Source organism: Podarcis cretensis, assembly GCF_951804945.1.
Source record: "Podarcis cretensis genome assembly, chromosome: 7".
Taxonomy (NCBI): domain Eukaryota; kingdom Metazoa; phylum Chordata; class Lepidosauria; order Squamata; family Lacertidae; genus Podarcis; species Podarcis cretensis.
In genome coordinates, this window is record NC_137176.1 from 14914498 (window position 1) to 14937094 (window position 22597).

At 44.3% G+C, this 22597-nt stretch overlaps 1 protein-coding gene across 5 annotated transcripts in view; it reads left to right on the plus strand.

Annotated features, from left to right (window-relative positions):
* The window catches only part of TRIO (trio Rho guanine nucleotide exchange factor), a 259894-nt gene that overhangs the window by 14257 nt on the left and 223040 nt on the right, over positions 1-22597 (plus strand). The window contains exon 1 of one of the 5 annotated variants that reach the window (XM_079984879.1): positions 8687-8756. The exons of the other annotated variants lie outside the window; for them this stretch is intronic. Coding sequence (XP_079841005.1) covers positions 8702-8756 — 55 coding nt within the window. The 5' untranslated portion in view covers positions 8687-8701. Of the gene's footprint in view, positions 1-8686; positions 8757-22597 lie in introns of those variants that run through there. 5 annotated transcript variants of the gene reach the window in all.

The following is a 22597-nucleotide window of genomic DNA, read 5'->3' on the forward strand; positions in this document are numbered from 1 at the left end:
TCTGAAACGACAAGTTGTGTTTTACCAGAAATCTCCTGCAGAGAATTATTAGCACTTCATTTTTATATTTCTGGGAAGCGTATATCTGTGTGGATGCCTTCCAAAAACATTAACTCTTTAGGAAGAAAAACCTGCTGTGGTTTTCATTACCAATATGGGAAAACATTTTGGATCTTCAGAGCAGAGCTTGGGCCTGTTTCTTACTGTGAGGGGTCGCCACGGTGAGAAGGAGGATACTAGGCTAGATGTGCTGTTGTTGTGATCCATCTGGCTGGTAATGTTCATCTGTATCCTGGATCTGGTCTTGTATGTTCCTCCACATGGAAAATTGCTTCTTGCTTTTTCTTCTGGTGTCTGTAGAGGGTTCCTCCTGGGTGGGAGAGCTGTCCAGAGAACAGGGGCCATAGCAAAGACCCGCTTCCATGTTGCTTCTAGATGGGCACAGTTAGCGGAATCTCCTTTGATGATCTGGGTGACCACAAAGGTGTCGCTTGGGGAAGGTGGTCCCACTCAATCACCTGGTTCCAAGTTGTTTGTGTGTGTTACTAGCAAGAGATGGAAAGAAGATAAAGTCCTGTCCGGAGAGGAATGGCAGATTAAGTTGATGGATTATGCCGAAATGGCAAAAATGACCGGAAGAATCAGAAATCGGGAAGACTAAAATTTTAATAAATGATAAATTATTTCCCCATTCTCTATCTTAAGAACCATTGTAAACAGTTGTCAGTAGAATTGGAATAACACTTGTAGTTTAATGGTGGATTTTGGATATAATGGAGATGTAAAAGATTTGGATTATTATAAAAGATTCAGGAGGTAATGACTAACAATAGGACCCACAAAGGGGAGGAGGGAAGTCCAGGAGATCCTTTGGAATCTTGTTTTTATGTTGTATGTTGAAGATGTGATTGTAAGACTGATTTGAAAAGTCACTGCATTCTGAACTAGCTCTAGCTTCCAAACCATGCTCAGGAGCTCATAAACACTCTTTTATGAAAGCGTGTTTCATTCAGTCGCTAAGCTCTCTCTGTCCAAGAAAGGGTGGTTGATGTGTCAACCAAAGGTGACCATCTATTCTCCTTTCCTAGGGACAATAGTGGAACCTGGAGAACGCCCCCCCTCCCCAAAGTACGGTCATCGGGAAGCTCTCCAGCTCATTTCTTTGTGTGCAGAAGTTCCAGGTCCAATCTCCTTCATTTCTCGGCATCAGTTCAGGTCACACATAGCGGTTTTGGATTCCGATGTTACAGACAAGTAGAACTGGTTGTCATCAGCGTTCGAAATTCGCCAGGCGCATTTTGCACTTGGCCACTTGCGACCAAGTGAAAGATGTACGGTGTCTGACTCCGTCTCCACCATCTGGGGATCGTTGGATGTTGACTGTTTTCACACACTAGCGACGCATCCTGTAGAATTCTACCCTTTATGTTTTATCTGCGCAATCAGAATGAATTTCAGGAACCAAAAAGTATTGAAAAATAAGATTTTCGGGTCGTCTAGCCCCAAAATGGCAACTAGGCATTCCATTTTGGTGATTGCAACCCTGATTTAAGGAGCCATTTGGCACCTAGCTTATATACCTGAGTTTCTAGTCCTGCATCATTGCATGGTGATACCTTGGTTCTCAAACTTAATCCGTTCTGGAAGTCCGTTCCAAAACCAAAGCGTTCCAAAACCAAGGCATGCTTTCCCATAGAAAGTAATGCAAAATGGATTAATCCGTTCCAGACTTTTAAAAACAACCCCTAAAACATGAATTTTACCATCTAATGAAACCGTTGATCCATAAAATGAAAGCAATTATCAGTGTACTGCACTATAAAATAAATAAGACAGTATTGTAGATGATAAAAATAAAAATTATTATTTTTTCTTACCTGCACTGATGATAGTTATTGTTTGGATGGGGGGCTTTTATCCATTTCTGCAGTCACACAATCAATCAATCAGTAGCTGAAATGGGTTCCACACAGTCACAAAAACAAGTTAACCGAAAAAGCCTCAAAAACAAAAGCGCAAAATAAATAGCAAAAACAAAAGCGCCAAACTTAATCCGTTTGACTTCCGAAATGTTCAAAAACCAAAACGCAGCTTCCAATTGGTGCAGGCACCCTGGAAACAATAGCCGACAGCCGCATTGGACATTCGGCTTCTGAAAAACGGAACACTGACTTCTGGGTTTTCGGCGTTTGAGAACCAAGGTACCACTGTACTCCAAAATCTCCTAATGACAGCTCCCTGCATTAATATTAAATAGCATCTGAGTTACAACAGCCATACTGTACCATCAAGGTTTGTATTGGCTCCAGTTATCCCTCTTTGCTGGTCCCCCTTTCCACTTTCCTTGAGAAGGATGGGGAAATTGGCAGTCAACCCATTGCAAGTCAGAACTAAAATTTAGGAGGGGTTTAGGCTCAGTTTATAATGGGACCACCCACTTCCAAAATTTGCCATCATCTGTATTGGCAACTGTTTTCTTATTTTCCCCACATGATAACGTCTAGTTTGAGTCTTTCCTATGGATACTTTGCTTACTGGCAAGCGACCCAATCAAAAGCATTGTGAAAATGAAGGATTCTGTTGCATATTGTACCGCTTTTCTCAATGGGATGCAAAAAGAAGAAAGTTGTTGTTGTTTAGTCGTGTCCGACTCTTCGTGACCCCATGGACCAGAGCACGCCAGGCACTCCTGTCTTCCACTGCCTCCCGCAGTTTGGTCAAACTTATGCTGGTAGCTTCGAGAACACTGTCTGACCATCTCGTCCTCTGTTGTCCCCTTCTCCTTGTGCCATCCATCTTTCCCAACATCAGGGTCTTTTCCAGGGAGTCTTCTCTTCTCATGAGGTGGCCAAAGTATTGGAGTTCTGTCCTTCCAGTGAGCACTCAGGGCTGATTTCCTTCAGAATGGATAGGTTTGATCTTCTTGCAGTCCATGGGACTCTCAAGAGTCTCCTCCAGCACCATAATTCAAAAGCTTAAGGGCCCTCAATTTTCGCCCTCCCTGCCCAGCCTGTTTTCTCTGAAACATAGGTAGGGAGTTCTCTGACACAGCTAAACTTGAAGTTCTAAATGGAAGTAGGTAGGAAGAAGGACTGTGATTCAGTTTGCTACCAGCCCCTGGAAAGCTGAATCACTTTGTTCAGGAAAAATGCTGCATGACTAGGAAGTGATTCATAGTGCTGGTGACTTCCTTGCAGCTCTGGTTTGGATGCTCAATGTTATAGAAGGAGAAAAGGGGGGACTGGAAGGGGAGGAAAACCTGGGTTGAAAAAGAGACTCCAGTTTGCACCTTTAGACTGCACGAGCTATTCTGTTTTTTTGTTGCTGGGGGAAGTGGGCAACGCTTTCTTTCCCACGGGGGTGGAAATGAGTCAGTGCAGCCAGGTAGGGAACATGCAAGCTGACTTTTGGCTAGTGGGAGTGTATCTGCGACACCAGCCCACTTTCAATAATATGAGTGTCTTAAGAACTGTGATTTTTCCAGACCAGATGGCTTTTTGGGTTGGGCTTTTATTATTACACGTGTTTCAGGCTTTCTTTCTTTTTTAGTGTTTTGTGTTAGGTTAGGGTGGGTCCTAAATTCCACGAGCTGCAGTGCTTTTGTTCTAGAAAAAAATGGTGATGGTGCAGCATACCCTTGCGCTGAGTTGAGTTGGTGGTGGTGCTGTGGTCTAAACCACTGAACCTCTTGAGCTTGCCAATCAGAAGGTCGGCGGTTTGAAACCCTGTGATGGGGTGAGCTCTCGTTGCTCTGTCCCAGTTTGAAAGCACACCAGTGCAAGCAGATAAATAGGTACTGCTGTGGTGGGAAGATAAATGGTGTTTCTGTGTGCTCTGGCTTCCGTCATGGTGTTCCTTTGTACCAGAAGCGGTTTAGTCATGCTGGCCACATGACCCGGAAAGCTGTCTGTGGACAAACGCCGGCTCCCTCGGCCTGAAAGCGAGATGAGCGCTGCATACCTTTAGTCACCTTTCACCGGACTTAACTGTCCACGGATCCTAGCTTTACCTTTTACCCTTGAGTACCCCCAGAAAAAAACCACTGCAGCAAACACTCTGTGAGGTGAGTGAGGCTGAGAGTCTTCAGAGAAGTGTGACTAGCCCAGCAGCTGCATGTGGAGGAGCAGAGACGTGAACCCGGTTCACCAAACTATGAGTCCACCGCTCTTAACCACTATGCCATGCTTGGCCTGGTTGTTGGGTCCTGCTCGCTCCATTACGTGATTGTGATAACTTGAGGAGATAATGACTGAAGGGGGCTTATGAAGCTCACCAAGTGGCTTTGGGCCAGCCACCGTCTCATGGCTTGACCTAAACCTTGATGGTTGTGAGCCTAAAATGGGACAATCGTTTTGGACACTTTCCTGAGCTCCTTGTAGAAAGGGCAGGTTAGGAACAGGATACATTTGTACGTGTGCGTTTGTCTGCTGCCCTTTTTGCATGCGACGAAAACGTCAGCATTTGGTCTGACTAAGAGGAACATAATGTATGTCTGGCTTTAATCTGGTCGCTCATGTCAGAAAGCAATTTCTTCACCAGGTTGGCTGCAGATAGGAGCAAACTACTGTCCTGGGTCCATGAATTAAAGAGTCTGGCTCCAACTATAAAAGGGCGGTGTGGGGAAAACAAAATAGTTTCATAGTTCCTACAGCTAAGTGCCTACTCAGTTGCTTTGACCATGGTGGTGGAAAAGCCAGGTGAGATGTGGTCCAGGAATGAGCCCCTTTGTCTGCCTAGGGACAGGTCTTGTTCTCTTCACCCCTTTAGGGGATGTGTAGAGGTAGAACTCCCTACAGTGATGAGCTTTCTAGGATCTCTTCCTGATAGATTGATCTGCTGTGGGTGGGAAGACTGTTACTTGACATGAGCTCTTCTCTGATGTCTGGAGAGGAGAATGCTGTTGCACTTGAGTCCTGTTAATGGACTTCCCGTAGTCATCTAATTGTCCTCTGTGAACTCAGGATGGGCCACTTTTCTGATCTGTCAAGCAGTTCCTACATTCCACTTTGCAGCAAGAGACATGGAGGGCTCCAGATTCGAGGTGCTGATCTTCCTAGGACAGAACCCTTCCATCCTTGATTTCATGTCCCTTCTGGACCACACAGGGGCCTGTGAATGTCCTCAACCGGCTTGCTAAACTGGTGAATATGTCTTTTAATCTGGCGAGATGAGCTCAGTGCAACATTGGGTAGGGCTAGGCGATATCTGGTTTTCAACATTGCGATCTATCACCAGCTAAACATCGCGATACACTGATATATCACAATGTTTGAAATAAGGATGGAGCTATGTAGATGCATTGTCTGGCTTCCTGATTTGCGATATATTGCCAGGTCAGGAATTTCGAAACCGATATCAGGATATGGACTTCAGACCAGTTTTGGACGATATATTGGTGTATCGCCCAGGCCTAACATTGGGCAGAGTTCTTGTCCTCAAGACTTTGGAGAAAGGCAGTGGTGGTGGGGAGGTGGCAGGCTTCGTGATGAGCGTAAGTTTTAGCGGACCACCAGGGCCAGCAACTCATTCTCCATACAGTAAGACAAATCTGTGTTCAGGAGGCTCAGACCCAAGAGAAGGTAGGTCCCTGGAGATTTAACTCCCCTACAGGGATCAGTCTGTCTCAGTGTGAGAAATCCTCTTTCCCTGCCACAGCGTGTGGAAAGGTTTTTGCCGGGTAAAACATACCATTTAGGCTTGATGAATGAAAATAGCTACTAAGGTTTAAAAGGAGACGAGGATTCCTTGAACTTCAGCTGTTAGCTCTGATTGCTGTGCTTTGCTTGTTATGTGGTTCAGAGCACACAAATGGACTGCGGAATGTAGAACGAAAGCATTAAAGGCATTGGGGGAGGAGCTGCTGGAAAGATTAATATAATATTAATAATAATCCCACAACCCACCCACTTGCCTGTTAGATGTCTGGGAGAATACCTACAGCAAGCGAAAGGATTATGAAAGATGGGCAGTGTTTTACCATGAGATGAAAGGTTTAAAGAGATAAGATTCTGAAGCGACCGGCCTTGTTTATCCAGGCTAGTCCCTATTAAGTTGCAAGCCCATCCATTAGTGCGATATGTCCAGTAAAGACAACTGTATGGGAAGAATGTCTCGGATGCTTAGTGTGCAGTTTAGGAGACAATATAGCTTTTGTTTGTTAATGGCTTTCGGAACTGGCTTGCCAAATAGCTACACGACTAGAGATGAGAGTGTCTGGGGGAATAAAACAAAAAGAATACCAGGGTGCTTGTGTGTGCATAAGAGAGAGAGGGCATGTCTGTCTGCTTTCTCTGCTTACCCCTACTTTGCGAACCAGTGTTTGTAGAAATTATTTCGCGTCACGGACATAAGAACCTTTTTTTCTGGAACATGACTAATCTCCAGGCTTACAATGTGTTTTTAATGCACTCACCATTTATGTATGGAATACAGTGGTACCTCGGGTTACATACGCTTCAGGTTACAGACTTCGCTAACCCAGAAATATTACCTCGGGTTAAGAACTTTGCTTCAGGATGAGAACAGAAATCGTGCTCCGGTGGCGCGGCGGCAGCAGGAGGCCCCATTAGCTAAGGTGGTGCTTCAGGTTAAGAACAGTTTCAGGTTAAGAACGGACCTCCGGAATGAATTAAGTACTTAACCCAAGGTACCACTGAAGGTTTTGGATACTAAAACATTACTTGCCTTTGTTATTGAAATGTTGAGTGTCTGGTGCTTGCTGTGCGTTTTTGCTCCTGAATCTATAAAGTCCCATACACACCGACATAGTAGCAGTCATACAGAACAGGCACCAAATGCTACAGCTTTGTGACTGGGCCTGCAATCGTAGCCCGACCTACCTGGGAATAAACCCCATAGAAATCAGTGAGATTCACTTCTGAGCAGCTGTGGCAAGGAGTAAGACTTGCGCTGTAAGCTTAGTCTTGCTGTAAAATAGTCCTTTTTTCTTAATTTGACGTGAGCAACTCCCTGGCATATGGGGCGTGGGGGGGGGACGTGTATGTCAGACTTGGTACATCTCTCTCCCATTTACCCCAATGGCATTATGACTAGAAGGTTGATCCCATTTTTTATTCTCTACCTTGAAACGGGCAAAGCTCTTGGGTTCCCATTTTGAAATGGTTTCTGTACTTTCCTGAGATATTTCCCTATTTCAAGAAAATGTATTTATTGTTTCAGTATTCTTTAGTGGCTAAGCGGTTCTTTAAAAATGCCCACTCATCCTGCAGCTGGCTTCCTCCTAAGGAACTAGAAACGTGAAGGGAACAAAGCCTGTGTGTGTGTTTGTGTGTGTGTGTTCAAATGTGTAAAAATTGCTTATGTACAGGTGGCAGATCATTTGAAATGAAATACACCATCTTCTTAAGCTCCTTAGCGTAGCTTAATTTTGACAAAAGCTATTTATGTATGACCTTACTGCCCCCTTTTTATTCCGGAGGGAGGGAACTAGAAAATAATGGCTTTTCCATGTCTTCTGGGACAGATTTGCCCTGTTATCTATTGATTCGCACTGTTTGGCTATGTAAAAACTGGACTAATACTGTGATTTTCACCTTCCTGAAGTTACTTCATCTTTGTGAACAAACAGAAAATCCTGGGAATTTTCTACCCCATTCCCAGTTCTGAACCACAGTAAGGAGAATATGATCCAGATTCTTGGTATGTTCCCAGTTGATGTCAAGGAGAAGCACTTGAAGATTCTCTTTGGACCTCATTCAGTTATTTTTGGCTTGTAGTTTTGCCGCTTCTAATCAGTGCAGAATCCAAACTTCTGTTGTGTTTTAAAAAATGGAGGGGGTGAAGCATGCATACTCTCATCTATATTTTACGTGCTTTGTGGGTGAGGTACATAAACACTATCTGGAAACTGAATTACCTTCTTTACGTTACTTTGACATGCCAGTCTGGATTTAGCTGGTATTAAAACTACATGGGAGGTGGGGGAACCTTATAGCTGCGTGGCAACACAACGTTAACTGTGGTTTAGTGTTAACATGAACAAGCCTAAGGCTTAGGTGCTCCCCCATTCCCCTAGTTTGCCCACAACAAGGATATTGAAAGCTTTTGTGTCTATTTTTAACTAACTTCAGTTCTGTGTTATGTCCAAACGTAGACAAAACTGTGGTTAGCATTTGCTTATGGTTTAGTGAAACAAGCCAACTTCAAACTAGGATCTACAGAGTTTGGCTTGTTTTAACAAACCCTTCTTAATATTAACCACAGTTTAGGGTGTAACAGTAAACTGCGGTTAAATGAAAACACCACTTGTGGTTCCACCAGAAGAACAGAGAGGGTGGAGAGCACACAAGCCAGAGACATAACATGAAACAGCAGCTTAGCATCACATTCGAATCGGGTGATTGACCAGATTTGCGCTGGAACAAAAGTTCCCCTAACAGTAATCTGTACCTTGGATTATGACTTTGGCCTGCCTACATAAATGGAGCATCATATGAAAAAAACTGTTCCTGTACCACTTCAGAATGCAGATGTAGGATGTATATTTAAAAACTGCTTTATGGAAGAAGCAGACAACAACAGTTTCCTTATGGATATTTATACTCTGTAAATGGCCCTGTAAGCTACAACTTAAATTTCCTAAGTGGGTGTGGGGTGGGAGGAGGAAATTTAAGAAATTGGTGAGGGAACAGGAAATGAGCAACTTCACTTACACCATATTGAGATTTGTTGAGTCTGGGGAATGAATTTCAGAAGTGAAGCCCTGCAGGACAGAGATTATGGCCTGGGATCTGAAGGTAAAGTGTATTAGTTCTGGGAGAAGTTTCCAACCAGAAATGTATCACCAATCCTTTGATTGCCTTGTTAGCATGGAACGAACGCCATTCGCGATTGCTGTTTTGCGATAATTTTTTCACAAAGTGGTTATGTGCCGATTGCGATTATCTTCACTTTTGTTTATATGTGTACAGTGGTACCTTGGGTTAAGTACTTAATTTGTTCTGGAGGTTCATACTTAACCTGAAACTGTACTTAACCTGAAGCACCACTTTAGCTAATGGGGCCTGCTGCTGCACCGCTGGAGCACACTTTCTGTTCTCATCTTGAAGCAAAGTTCTTAACCCAAGGTAATATTTCTGGGTTAGTGGAGTCTGTAACCTGAAGCGTATGTAACCTGAGGTACCACTGTACTGGCCTTCGTACGAGAGGAAATACTGAGGCGTTCTTCTCAAGACGTTCCATGTTCTGACTTAGTACATTTATTTAATTACTGTTTCGTCTAACTCAATAGCCTGAAACCTGATGTTTTGAGGGTGGTTCTTCCTGTTCACTGATGCTATTGCTTACTGGTTTGTATGAAAAAGACCATTATCTGCCTTCCTCTGAAGATTCTGGCTGATTTCATCATGGCTGAGGACTGTTGTATTCTTTCATTTCCTTTTGGGCGTTGGGAGCGTTAGTTTGTTATCCAGCTTTGCCCAAACAAACCTTGTGCGTTGCTAAAAATAGGACACTCCGGGTGCCAACTTTCTCTTTGAGTCATGTCCTACACAGGTCATTCAAAAGAGGGAAACTTGTGTGAGAGAGAAAGGGAGCAGCTGCAACTGTAGACTAATGACTTTGACATCGTTCTTGAAAGCCTAAGTGTAAATGGTGTGCATCTGTTGGGTGTGGCCCTATGTTTGTAATCATTCATTGATTTAGTTATAAAAGGTAAAGGTAAAGGACCTCTGGACGGTTATGTCCAGTCAAAGGTGACTATGGGGTTGCAGTGCTCATCTCACTTTCAGGCTGAGGGAGCCGGCGTTTGTCCACAGACAGCTTTCTGGGTCATGTGGCCGGAATGACTAAACCGCTTCTGGTGGAATGGAACACTGTGATGGAAACCAGAGTGCACAGAAACGCTGTTTACCTTCCCGCCACAGCGGTACCTATTTATCTACTTGCACTGGTGTGCTTTCGAACTGCTGGGTTTGCAGGATCTGGGACAGCAACGGGAGCTCACCCCTTCGTGGGGATTCAAACCGCCAACCTTCTAATCGGTAAACCCAAGAGGCTTAGTGGTTTAGACCACAGTGCCCCCCTTTTCCCATGTGTGTGATAAATAGGTACTGCTGCGGTGGGAAGGTAAATAGAGTTTCTGTGCACTGTGGCTTCCGTCACGGTGTTCTGTTGCGCCAGAAGCAGTTTAGTCCTGCCAGCCACATGACCCGAAAAGCTGTCTGTGGACAAACGCTGGCTCCCTAGGCTTGAAAGCAAGATGAGGGCTGCAACCCCATAGTCGCCTTTGACTGGACTTAACCGTCCAGGGGGTCCTTTATTTAGTTATATACCTCGACATCAAGGAGATAGGATGTTGTGGTCACAAATGCCCATTGCTGGATCTGGATGCTGGCCTTTTAGATCAAGAGGCAATTGTTCTTTCAATGGACTCTTAGAAGTGGGTACATTAGCTGTAGATCAGGGGTCAGCAACCTATTTCAGCCATGGGCCGGTCCACCGTCCCTCAGACCATGTGGTGGACTGGACTATATTTTGGAAAAAAACTAATGAACGAATTGCTGTGCCCCACAAATAACCCAGAGATGCATTTTAAATAAAAGCACACATTCTATTCTACTCATGTAAAAACACCAGGCAGGCCCCACAAATAACCCAGAGATGCATTTTAAATAAAAGCACACATTCTACCCATGTAAAAACACGTTGATTCCTGGACTGTCCGCAGGCTGGATTGAGAAGGCAATTGGGCCGCATCCAGCCCCCAGGCCTTTGGTTGCCTACCCCTGCTGTAGATTATTTGTCGTTGAAGTGGCATCCTGGGGTCACTCGCACAGAATCCCCACACTAACAGCACAATGATGCACATTTCTCTTTATTGCACACCTGGGACAGCAATAGTACACCTTTGCTGGGAGCAACCAGTGTTCATCATCTGCAGCCCAAGCTTCCTCAGAATACATTTTAAACCTTATAAACCTTTGCGGGGCAGACGTATCTGTTCTCCACCGAGGTTCTTCTTCTGCACCTTTCACTTCAGCGCTGTTCTCATCGATCTTCCCCTCACAGTTTTGCTTTCAGCCCTTTTGCTGGCTGGCAGGATAGGTGGACATGGGGTCATGTAAACCTCACAAAGTGTGTGCCATCCAATTCTTTCCTGTGGGGTAGCTTCAGATATGAGGGTCAGCACCATAAACCCCTGGCTAACAGTTTAATTAGATTAACTCGCTTTGATCACTCAACCGGGGGTGAGTTTTAATTAGCTTTCAATCCTCTGTGTGTGCACTTGTTTTGCTGTTCCCACACAATTTGTCTTGCCCTGTTTCTTGCCCACTTAATTCTCTGATGCAGATTGTCAAACCAGTTCTGCATTAAATCCGTTTTTTCTCTTAACACCATGTGCCTACTGTTCTGTTTTTACTGGAATGGTTTTACTTGTTCCTTTAGCTGTATTTATTATTATTATTAATTACTGTACAGTGGTACCTCGGGTTACATACGCTTCAGGTTACTTACACTTCAGGTTACACACTCCGCTAACGTAGAAATAGTGCTTCAAGTTAAGAACTTTGCTTCAGGATAAGAACAGAAATCGGGCTCCGGCAGCGCAGCGGTAGCAGGAGGCCCCATTAGCTCAAGTGGTGCTTCAGGTTAAGAACAGTTTCAGGTTAAGTACAGACCTCCGGAACAAATTAAGTACTTAACCCGAGGTACCACTGTATTATATTATTGCAACCTGCCCTGAGACATGATGATGAAAGGCAGAAAAAGACATCTTATCTATCCATAAATAGGTAGCTTTAAAACTACATTCTCTCCTTTCCAGGCTATCTGTTTTGCAATGGAAACTTTTGAGGCTGACTTACCTATGTTACTGAATGGGCTTGAAAAAAAGGACCCAGGGAAAGCAGGGAAAGGAATTGGGAGAAAGAGTTTTTGTAATGTATTGAACTTGCTGTGACAGCAAAAAACCCACTTCTGATAGTACGTATGGGAGAAGCGGAAGATGGGACAATTCCATCCTGACTGAGAAGAGAACATTTAAATGGGGCATCCACTTCGTTCCCTTCATGCCTTCTCTAATACAGTGCATAGTTATTCAACATCACAAAATACGGTGATGGTCCCAAATTAGATGGCTTTAAAACAGGATTAAACAGATTCATGGAGGATGAGATTATCAATAACTGCAAGTTCCTCTTGAGGTTGGGAGACAGTATGCCTTCAAATTCCAGTTGCTACAGAGCAGGAAAGTGCTATTGTGACCATATCCTGAGACACCTTATGGGTCACTATGGGGTGCTGGGCTAAATAACATCTCATCTGATGAAGCAGACCTGCTATGTTGCAGCATGGTGACTGAGGTTTTAGTTCTGTGGATTTATGATTAGAAGAAGTGGGTTCAGTTGTCTTCTGAGACTTAGGTTGGAGCGAACTGGTCTTAATTTTTTATTGTTATTATTTAAAAAAGTTGATGTGATAAAAAATATTAGCTGTGGTGTTTAGCTCTTAGAATCATAGAATTGTAGAACTGGAAGGAACCCTGAGGTTCATCTAGTCCAGGGGTCAGCAAACTTTTTCAGCAGGGGGCCGGTCCACTGTCCCTCAGACCTTGTGGGGGGCCGGACTATATTTTGAAAAAAAAAAAATGAACGAATTCCTATGCCCCACAAATAACCTAGAGATGCATTTTAAATAAAAGCACACATTCTGCTCATGTAAAAACACCAGGCAGGCCCCACAAATAACCCAGAGATGCATTTTAAATAAAAGCACACATTCTACTCACGTAAAAACATGCTGATTCCCAGACCATCCGTGGGCCGGATTTAGAAGGTGATTGGGCCGGATCTGGCCCCCGGGCCTTAGTTTGCCTACCCATGATCTAGTCCCAACCCCTACAGTGCAAGAATATGCAGCTAGCCCATATGGGGACCAAACACATGAACGTGGCGTACCAGCACCACACTCTAACCAAGTGAGCTCAAAGCACTTGGTATTCACTTCAGCCATCCTTAAAACAGCCCTGCAAAGTAGGTTGCTGTTATTCTCAGGTGACTGAATAGAGGGATGAGATTGAATGATTGCTTACTTGACATCACCTGGTGGCCCAGAAGATGCTTCCTCTCTCTCTTTTTTGTAAATATTTTACAAATTCAGTACAGTGGTATCTCTAGTTACGAACTTAATTCATTCTGGAGGTCCGTTCTTAACCTGAAACTGTTCTTAACAAGAGGCGTGCTTTCGCTAATGGGGTCTCTTGCTGCCGGCACACAATTTCCGTTCTCATCCTGGGGCAAAGTTCTCAACTCGAGGGAACTCTTCCAGGTTAGCGGAGTTTGTAACCTGAGGCGTTTGTAACTCGAGGTACCACTGTATTCTATTATTGCATCCATCAAAACTTGTTTACACTGTTGAATTTATCTTAATGCTGCCAGCGTTTCCAGCAGTACACAATTGTTTCCCATATATTCAATAAATGTTTTCCAATCTTCTTTAAACATATGTTGTTCTTGTTCTCTTATTCTATATGTTAAGTCTGTGAATTGTGCATATTCTGTCAACTTAAGTTGCCATTCTTCTTTGGTTGGGACTTTGCTCGTTTTCCATTTTGGGGCTAACAAAACACAGGCTGCAGTAGTAGCATACATAAACAACCTTTTTTGGCACCTGGGGATTTCAGTCTGAATTATCCCCAACAGAAAGGACTCTGGGGTTTTTTTTGGTTTTTTTGGAGGGGAGGAGTACTTTTAAACATTTTTCAGAAGACGCTTCTTCCTTCTGCGGTTCAAAGAATCAGCACTCCCAATCTTTCCATACTGTGCTCCAGGGTGGAAATACTTATTTATTTATATCACCCTTCCTCTCACAGAGGGGTAGGGTGGGTCATGCAGGAAAAAAACACACCAACCAATTGCAGTGGTGCCTCGGGTTACATACGCTTCAGGTTACATATGCTTCAGGTTACAAACTCCGCTAACCCAGAAATATTACCTCGGGTTAAGAACTTTGCTTCAGGATGAGAACAGAAATTGTGCTCCGGCAGCGCAGCGGCAGCAGGAGGCCCCGTTAGCTAAAGTGGTGCTTCAGGTTAAGAACAGTTTCAGGTTAAGAACAGACCTCCAGAACGAATTAAGTTCTTAATCCGAGGTACCACTGTACGGTGAAACATAATAGTAAAGAAATCCATTTGCAGCAACTAAGCTAACAGTAATACTTCAAACCCTGTGTGTGTGTAAAACCACTTTATTGGCAGCGTGATCCTAGTCTACATTTACCCCTGGCACCCCCAAAATTCTGGAGGTTCCTGCAACCCTCTGGAGTAGATTTAGGGAGGTTGCAGGAGGGGAGATACGTTATGCATGCTGAAATATTGCATTGGTAGAACATCTTGGTTGAATACCACCCATGAGAGACAGTTCTTCTTACTGGGGGAAGAAATGGCTGCTCTGGAACCCCAGAAAGCCCTGGCTTTCTCCTTTAATTCATAGCTGTGTTCTTAAATCATAAGATGAGAATATCGGTGAAGGCCCTAACCCACCAATGGTCCATTTGTGTGGGGAGGAGGAACTGCAGCCCTGCATTGAAAGCTAGCCCTTAACTTGTATTTTTCAAACAAACGTGAGGCAGAATTTTTCCTTACGACCTCTGGAACTTGAAGCAGAAGTGAATTCCGTAAAGGCTTATTTGCTGCCTCCAAAACGGCCGTCTTCGTACACTTTGACATGTCGCCTCACTTCTGAGTCTTGTGTTTTTGTGGGTGGGTGGAGGCAAATGACGTTGGGCTTGCCGTTCGATAAATAGAAGTATTGAGACCCGGCCAAAACACGGGTCATAAGGGAAGTACTGAATCAGAAGGCTCATTCCTAAATAAGGCGTCTGTTTTTAAAAACACAAACCTTTTGCCTCCTGTATCTGCTGCTCCCTGGATGGCTGAATCGCTCGTTTTTATACATGAGTAAAGTGTGACTGGTGCTGTGAATCATCATTTGTTAACTCTCCATATCTGGTCTGTGTTGAAACTTTGCTTGTAAAGACCTAGAGAAAGTCTTTGTGCCCGAGATTAAAAAACAAAAATCAAACCCATGCTCAAAACTCTCCCTGTTTTGAGTTGGTGAAAGAATCTTTCTTTTCGCAAAATCCTCTGAATCAATAATTGCTTATTTGCCTTGCTTCTGCTCCTCCTCATAAAGACGCATTGTCTGTTTGGCATTTAGTGAAATAATCAATGCTGGGTATGTTTGAGTATCTCCAACGAGGCGGCACAATTTGACGAACAGCCGTAAGGAAAATGGAAATATCAAACTTTCGGCGTAGCATTGCTCCGAAAAGGGTAGATTTTGATAATAACAATGAAAGGAAGTGTGCTTGTGTATGCATGTTTAGACTCCATTGTCCATTGGTGGCGTTCAGTGAAGTCGGTGGGTTCTGAAACTTTTTGGGAAGACAGCAGGCCTTGTGTCCAAGGGGAGATCTTGAGTCTCAGACTTTTCTTTCGTGGAAGCACCTCCCATGAGGCAATGAGACAAATCAGGTTCTACGAGGGATGGGAACCTTTTTGACTTGAGGGCCATGTTCCTTCATGCACCCATTTCTGTGGTGCATTGTGGCCAGAGGCAAACAGTGGGTTGAGCAACAGATGCAACTCCTCCTTTAGGTGACTTTCCAGCTATGCAGGAGTCAGATATTTCTACAGAGAGACACATCTCTCCTTGCCCTTATCCAGGCAAGCTAGAAACATGTTTGCGGTTCAGGGATGCATTCCTGGCAGGAATGGGCGGGGAGCAGGGCTGATGAGTATTGTTATTATTTTCACTGTTACATTATCTCGTTATTTCCTCCAGGAAGTTCAAAGTGGTGTGTAGGGTGTCTCCCTCCCCATGTTTTCTTCACAACAGCCCTGTGAGGTTGGTTGGGCAGAGAGACAGCGATTGGCCCAAGGTCACCCCAGTGAGGGATGTGGGGATTTGAACCCATGTCTATCGTGTTTTTAGTCTAGTACCACCCAGTTTGTGTTACCTCTGAGGAGACAGACCCACTGACTTGCAGGGTTTCCTCCCCTCTTCATAGTAAACGTTCTCTGTGTGTTTGTGTACAAATACAACAAAAACTAGGTTAAGATGGGTAAATGTTAAATTGTAGGTTTAAAGGTGATGCAATGAGATATGGGCTGCTTTTATGAATTGCACAACTAATATCTTCAGTATCTCTTTGTTAGGTATTATGGACACTAATTAGTTGGTGTCTGATTTGTACTCAGTGTTGCCATGTACTTGGGTTTAATTTCTTTGGAAGAACTTGTATTAATCCATCTTGTATTTTTATGCTGAGATCTGCGGATGAAAATATAATTTAATACATACTAATGTCTCATTTAATATAATGAAGATGATATAAATGGTAGTAAAATGCTTGGGCCCTGATCCTGGTGAAGTCAAGCTCCTGTCAGCAGCAATGAGACTTGAATTATTTTTATTTTTTAAAACAAATTTTATATATACCACTTGATGGTAGGTAAGACAACCTCTAAGGAGTTTAAAATATATTAAATGCGTACTGCTGGTGCTTAAAGCTGCACGCTGGGCAGCAGAAGGACGCGGGTGGCGCTGTGGTCTAAACCACTGAGCCTCCTGGGCTTGCCGATTGGAAGGTTGGCGGTTCGAATCCCCATGATGGGGTGAGCTCCTGTTGCTCTGTTCCATCTCCTACCAACCTAGCAGTTTGAAAGCACACCAGTGCGAGTAGATATAGAGATACCCCCGTGGTGGGAAAGTAAAAGGCATTTCATTGCAGTCTTGCTTCTGTCACGGTATCTCGTTGCGCCAGAAGCAGTTTAGTCATGCTGGCGACATGACCCGGAAAGCTGTCTGTGGACAAACGCCAGCTCCCTTGGCCTGAAAGCGAGATGAGCACCGCAACCCCATAGTCGCCTTTGACTGGAGGTCCTTTACCTTTATTTTTTATTTAAAAACCCCAAAACAAACAAACAAAAACCTGCTAGGCAATGTGCTTCTTCAACTCTGAAACATTTTCTAAACGTCTCGTTTCCCATGCTTTATTGTTTGCCTTTGAGTTATCTGGACTCACCTTTTCTGTGCTCCTAGGTTTGTGATACCCAAGCCGTTGGCACCCTAATGCATTCCTGAAATATCTTGGTGTAACCAAGGAAGCTGGATGGGTTGTCAGCTGCTTAATTGTGTGTTGAGTATATTTTGCCCATTGCCAAAGGTCTTTGGCTGCAATCCGAGATGCACTTACTTGGGGGTAAGTCCCACTGAACTCAATGATGCTTCCTTCTGGGTCAGCACACCTAAGGTAGTCCTACAGTCCTACATTACTTAACAGCAGTCGGGAACTAAAAAGGGGTGGGGGAGAGAAAGGATACTTGCATCATTTTGACTGATGGCACTCCTTCTGAGAAGCTATTCCAAAATCAAAAGCAATCTGAAAAACAATTTGGGTGTAGCTAAAGGTGAGAGGAATGAGTTAACCTGTTCCAAATCAGGAGGTCTCTATAATACTCTGAGCCAGTCAAGGCTGCTGATCAATGAAAGGTGGCAATTTTTTCTTCAACAGGAAACATTGCATTTTCACTCGACGCTGCTGTGCTGGCTTTTGCACACGCGACTCCTAGTAGCAAGAAAATTGCATAGCTTGGCATTTTCTAAGGCTTCGCATTAGTAATTGCCCCCGCTTCGTAATTGCACTGCAATTCACTGGCTCAATTGATTGTAAACACCTTAAAAAAATACATCCCCCCATCCCAGTTGCCAGCATAGCACCTTGCCTTACGGGGGGGGGGGGGGGAATGCCTGAGGGGTGTTCACTGAATAATTACTACCATTTAAAATTTCTGCGTTGAGCATATGTAAGAATTTTGTTCGAGGAAAGTAAATCCGTCTTATATGTAACATAGATTGACTTCAAAACTGCTTCCTCCAACTCTCCCCTCCATTTAACTGTTGTACAGTGTTAGGTTGCCTTTGACATCACGGAATCAAGGTTTGAAGCTGGTTCCAAATCGTGATTGATTGATTGATTGATTGTACTGCCCTTCATCACAAGATTTCAGGCTGAAGTCAACAGTTGTGTTGGCAGAGTGACCCTCCCTGAGGCACAAGCTTCGCTGATGTGGTCCACAGGAAAACAGAACAATACGTTTGGCTCCAGCTTGGCCGCAGGAGTTGGCAGAAGGAGATATACAAGGTACCTTCCAACCATCTTAGATATTCCACTTTGGATTTCTGTAGGGTTTACTACTTCTCCTTTCCTTCTCCCAAAGGTAGCCCCCGCAAAGCAGCAGAGATTTAGGGTCAGAGTTTTCCTTCTCTTGAATGGGCTGCCTTCCCAGGTTGCTGCATCTTACTTTCCTATACAGCATGTGCAGAAACTGCCTTTGTGACCCACAAATGGTCCTGTCCACTGAATCCGCCAGAGCCTGTCTTTGTATGCAGAGCCAGTCCCTAACTTGGCTACCCTGTCCTGGTTTAGCTGCCCAGTTGAAGCCATTCCTGCGCTGTGGCCGCTGTCACATGCTGACAGCTTCTAGGAGCCACAGATGAAAGTTGAATGCAGACTGTGGACCAAAGCTGGACAAAGTACCCCAGATGGAGCATGACATGTTCCCCACCAGATTTAGTACCCCCCTTCTTCTTTCTTTCTTTGGCAATCACTTGTAGCCGAGCAAGATTGTCTTCCATGAACACGGTCTTAACAGTGAGTCCATAAGTGACTGTGGAGGTCACTTCTGGGTCCACGCGTCCTTCCACGTCCTTATTTGAAAATAAGGGACCAGCAGCCTTGAAAATAAGGGACCAGCAGCCAAAATAAGGGACCTGCAGCCTCACCTGTTCCAGGCACTCCAGTCTTCCTGTCCTCCTGCAGTCTGGTCAAACTCATGCTGGTAGCTTCGAGAACACTGTCCAACCAACTTTGTAACCAGAGGTTCAACGGAATAGAATCTGAATCACTTGCACCACAAGGCCTATGCAGCCTCAACTTAAGATAGCTCCCCGGCCTGGCTTTGCACTGCAAAGTTTGCAGCAGCACGTGCAACAAAATGGCGTCCAGCATTCAAAAACCCCCTCAGCTTGCATTAACTAGCCACACACAAGGCATGCAAGCTCCACCCCCCAGTCGTTCTTAGACTTCTTATTGGGTGAGCAACACAGCCAAGCAACACAGTTGGAGCCTCCCTCCTCCCTGGCCGGCAGAGAGGGAGGGAGGGAGGGAGAGGAGCTGCTTCCTTTGAAATTTAAGGGACATCATTTAAGGGACATTTAAGGGACATCTATCAATAAGGGACAGCAGCGGGACATGGCGCTGGAATAAGGGACTGTCCCTTCAAATAAGGGACACTTGACAGCTATGGACATAGGTTTCTGGGCAGGAGTTGATCAAGGTGAGGGTTTGCCAAGTGTGCCTTCCTCTTAACACATTTCTCCCTTTCGTCCTGAGTTCGAGCGTCTTCAAAACCCAAGACACCTTTGGTAAAGGCTGTTCTCCAACTGGAGCACTCGCAGGCCAGTGTTTCCCAGTTGTCGGCATTTATACTACATTTTTTAGATTTGCCTTGAGAGAGTCTTTAAACCTCTTTTGTTGACCACCAGCATTACGCTTTCCATTTTTAAGCTTGGAATAGAGTAGTTGCTCTGGAAGGCGATAAATAATCAGGCATCCGCACAACATGACCAGTTCAATGAAGTTGATGTTGAAGAATCATTCCTTCGGCACTGGTGATCTTTGCTTCTTCCAGTACACTGGCATTAGTTTGCCTGTCTTCCCAAGTGATGGAATCTTTTGAGGAGTTGGAGATGGCGTTTTTAAGTGGTCCATGTTTCACAAGCATACAGTAAGGTTGATAATACAATAGCTTTGTAAACAGGCATTCTGGTTTCCCTGCAAGTGTCGTGCTCCTCAAGCGCTCTGTACTTCAATCGGGAGAAAGCTGCAGTCGCAGAGCTCAGGCGATGCTGGATTTTGGCATCAATGTCGGCCCTTGTGGAAAGATAACTGCCGGCGCCCATCTCACCTGGTTTCACTAAACAGAGAGCCAAGACAGTGAGGCCCTCTACTTCAGAATCATAGAAACATAGAATTGTAGAGTTGGATGAAACCCTCTAGACTAGCCCCCTGCAATGCAGGGATATGCAGCTGTCCCACACAGGGTTCAAACCTGCAACCTTGGCATTATCAGCACCATGCTTGAACCAACTTAGCTATCTTTACCTTTCATGTGGCTTTTGCTCTGCCAGGACCATTTCATCTTGATCACAAGTAACATCATGAAAGTGCTAATGCCTAGAGGTCCTTCTTTGTCTCTCTACCAAATTCTTCACGCTTTCAAAAATGCTGCACGAGCTCTCAAAATTCACTATTGACAGCAGCACAAAAAAGAGAGACCCCCCCCCTCAAAAGAAACGGCTGGTTATCCTATTCCGTTAGAACAGTTTCCTGCTTTGCATGGATACATAAAAGATAGGAGTGAGTCTAATAATCTGAAAGTGGCTGCTCAGCTCTTAACAGGTGGCACTATAATATCTGTATTGCGAGAGATTCTGTATAATGCGCCGGTTACTTAGGAACTGGGATATTGCTTCTGTGATTGTGTAAACTAGCTTAGAGAACATGCTGGAGAAGAAAAACAATTTAATTGTTTTTGGTAGCGTACTCCTGCTGGACTGCCGTTAGCTCTGGGAAAGGCTAATTGCAGGAGCAAGAAGGCTTCCATGGGAAACGATATTCTTTAAGGTACGTATTCTGGACCTGAAGTGTTTAGACCTTCAGTTGAGCAAGGCTGTCACACCACCACATTTCAAATATTCTTCAACACAGAGCACACTACAGTTATTTAATTTAGAGGTAACCAAAGGCATGTCTCACTGTGGCCAAGCCTGATCTTCTTAGCAGTGGGTTTATTTAGATGCTGGACCTAAGCATCCTTGGCCATAACTTCTACTGGAGTATCCAAGAGCACTCCCAGACCAGAAACGTTTAATTTTGAGGGGAACACAATGGCATACAAGACAGGCTGAACCTCTGCTCCCAGATCAGTTGACGGCCTTTGTTCTTCCTGATTAGGCTTCGTTTTGTTAGTCTTCGACCAGTCTATTTTTGCTTCCCAGAACTGATTCAGAATATCAGCAGCTTTTCTGAAACTGAGAGAGAAAGCCGTGTTGGGTGTATTCATGGGAGAAGGTCATGTCCATTTTATAACAGCTGCACTGGCTTCCAGTAGGTTTCTGGACACAATTCATTAAAGACCTAAAATGCTTTGAGCCCAAAGTAGCTAAAGGACCAGCTTCTCCCATATAACCCTGCCTACTTTTTAAGACCTGCAGAGCAGGGTTTCCTCCACATCCCATGATTTGGGGAGACACAGCTGGCTGGGGCACTAGAGAGGACCTTCTTTGAGGCAAATTGATTTGGTCCCCTTTCTTGGCATTATATTTGCTTCCCTCACCACCACACCAACCTGTCAGTGCACGTTCTCCAGACAGATGACAATTGCTGGGGTTTGGTGCTTTGTTTTTGAAAATTGAATATTACTTGCCTCACCAGGCATTGATTCTCTCCCCCCGCCCCCTGCCCCTTGCCACAAACACATACATAGGCTTTCTTATGAGAAACAGGTCACTTAGTCAGTGCTTCCTGGTCAAATAAAACAATGTTGTGACACGCAAACTGGCTTCATGATGACGCCAGTTCCACAACCGTAGCAGAAGCACTGCTTTGAACCTGTTTGTGATGTCTTTATGATGCTGCAACGAATACACCTGGTTTTCAAACTTTCTGTAGTGTCTCATATGCTAAGGACCCCCTCAAGCATTGCAGGGGATTCTGGGCATATCATGTGGCATATCATGTGGCAAATTGGCCAGGCTTAGGCCTCTCAGTGGCCTTGTGTGAGGATGAGCACACGCAGTGCTTTCTGCCATGTTTGCATTGGGGTTTTTCAGTGGTGGGCAATGTTTCTTTTTTATAATTTTTTTATTAAGTTTTCTGTTTTACAATTTAAAATACTCTTTTTTCCTCCTTAAGATAGCAACGACTTCCCTTCTTCTCTTTCCATGGTTCATTTTACATATCACAAATCCCTGCATATTTCACGAAAACTTGAACTGGTGGAGGTGGAGTGGTTGCTGCAACTCCTCCATAGGGCCCAGAACTGGAACTAGCTGCCCGGACACTAGGTTGGTGCATGTAGCCATCCAGAGCTGTGGTGTCTTTGACCATAAAGAGTTAACTATCTGCCGTGTGCATTCCTTAGCTTCCATGCTTCAGGTGAAATACCTGAATTTCTGTGCTTGGAAGTTCAAGTTAATAAGGAAGCTGAGCCACTGCTGCAAAGGAGGTGAAAACGTCTATTCTAGTACAAATGTTTTACTAGGAAGAAAGGGGGAGGGGAATGCTTTCGGATACCAAATGCTCCAGTAGAAAGCGCCACTTGATGACTTTATTTCCTTAACTTGGTGTTGGCTGAGATTTCAGAAATTGCCTTTGAAATCTGGCGAGAATATGCTTCTGTGTAATAACAAAAACGTCCTCCAATTGCTTCCTTTTGCATGCTCTGTAACCTATCATTACCAGGAAAAAAATTAGTTGTTTTTTTTACTGGTCAAGCTCATCTGTCTGTAGT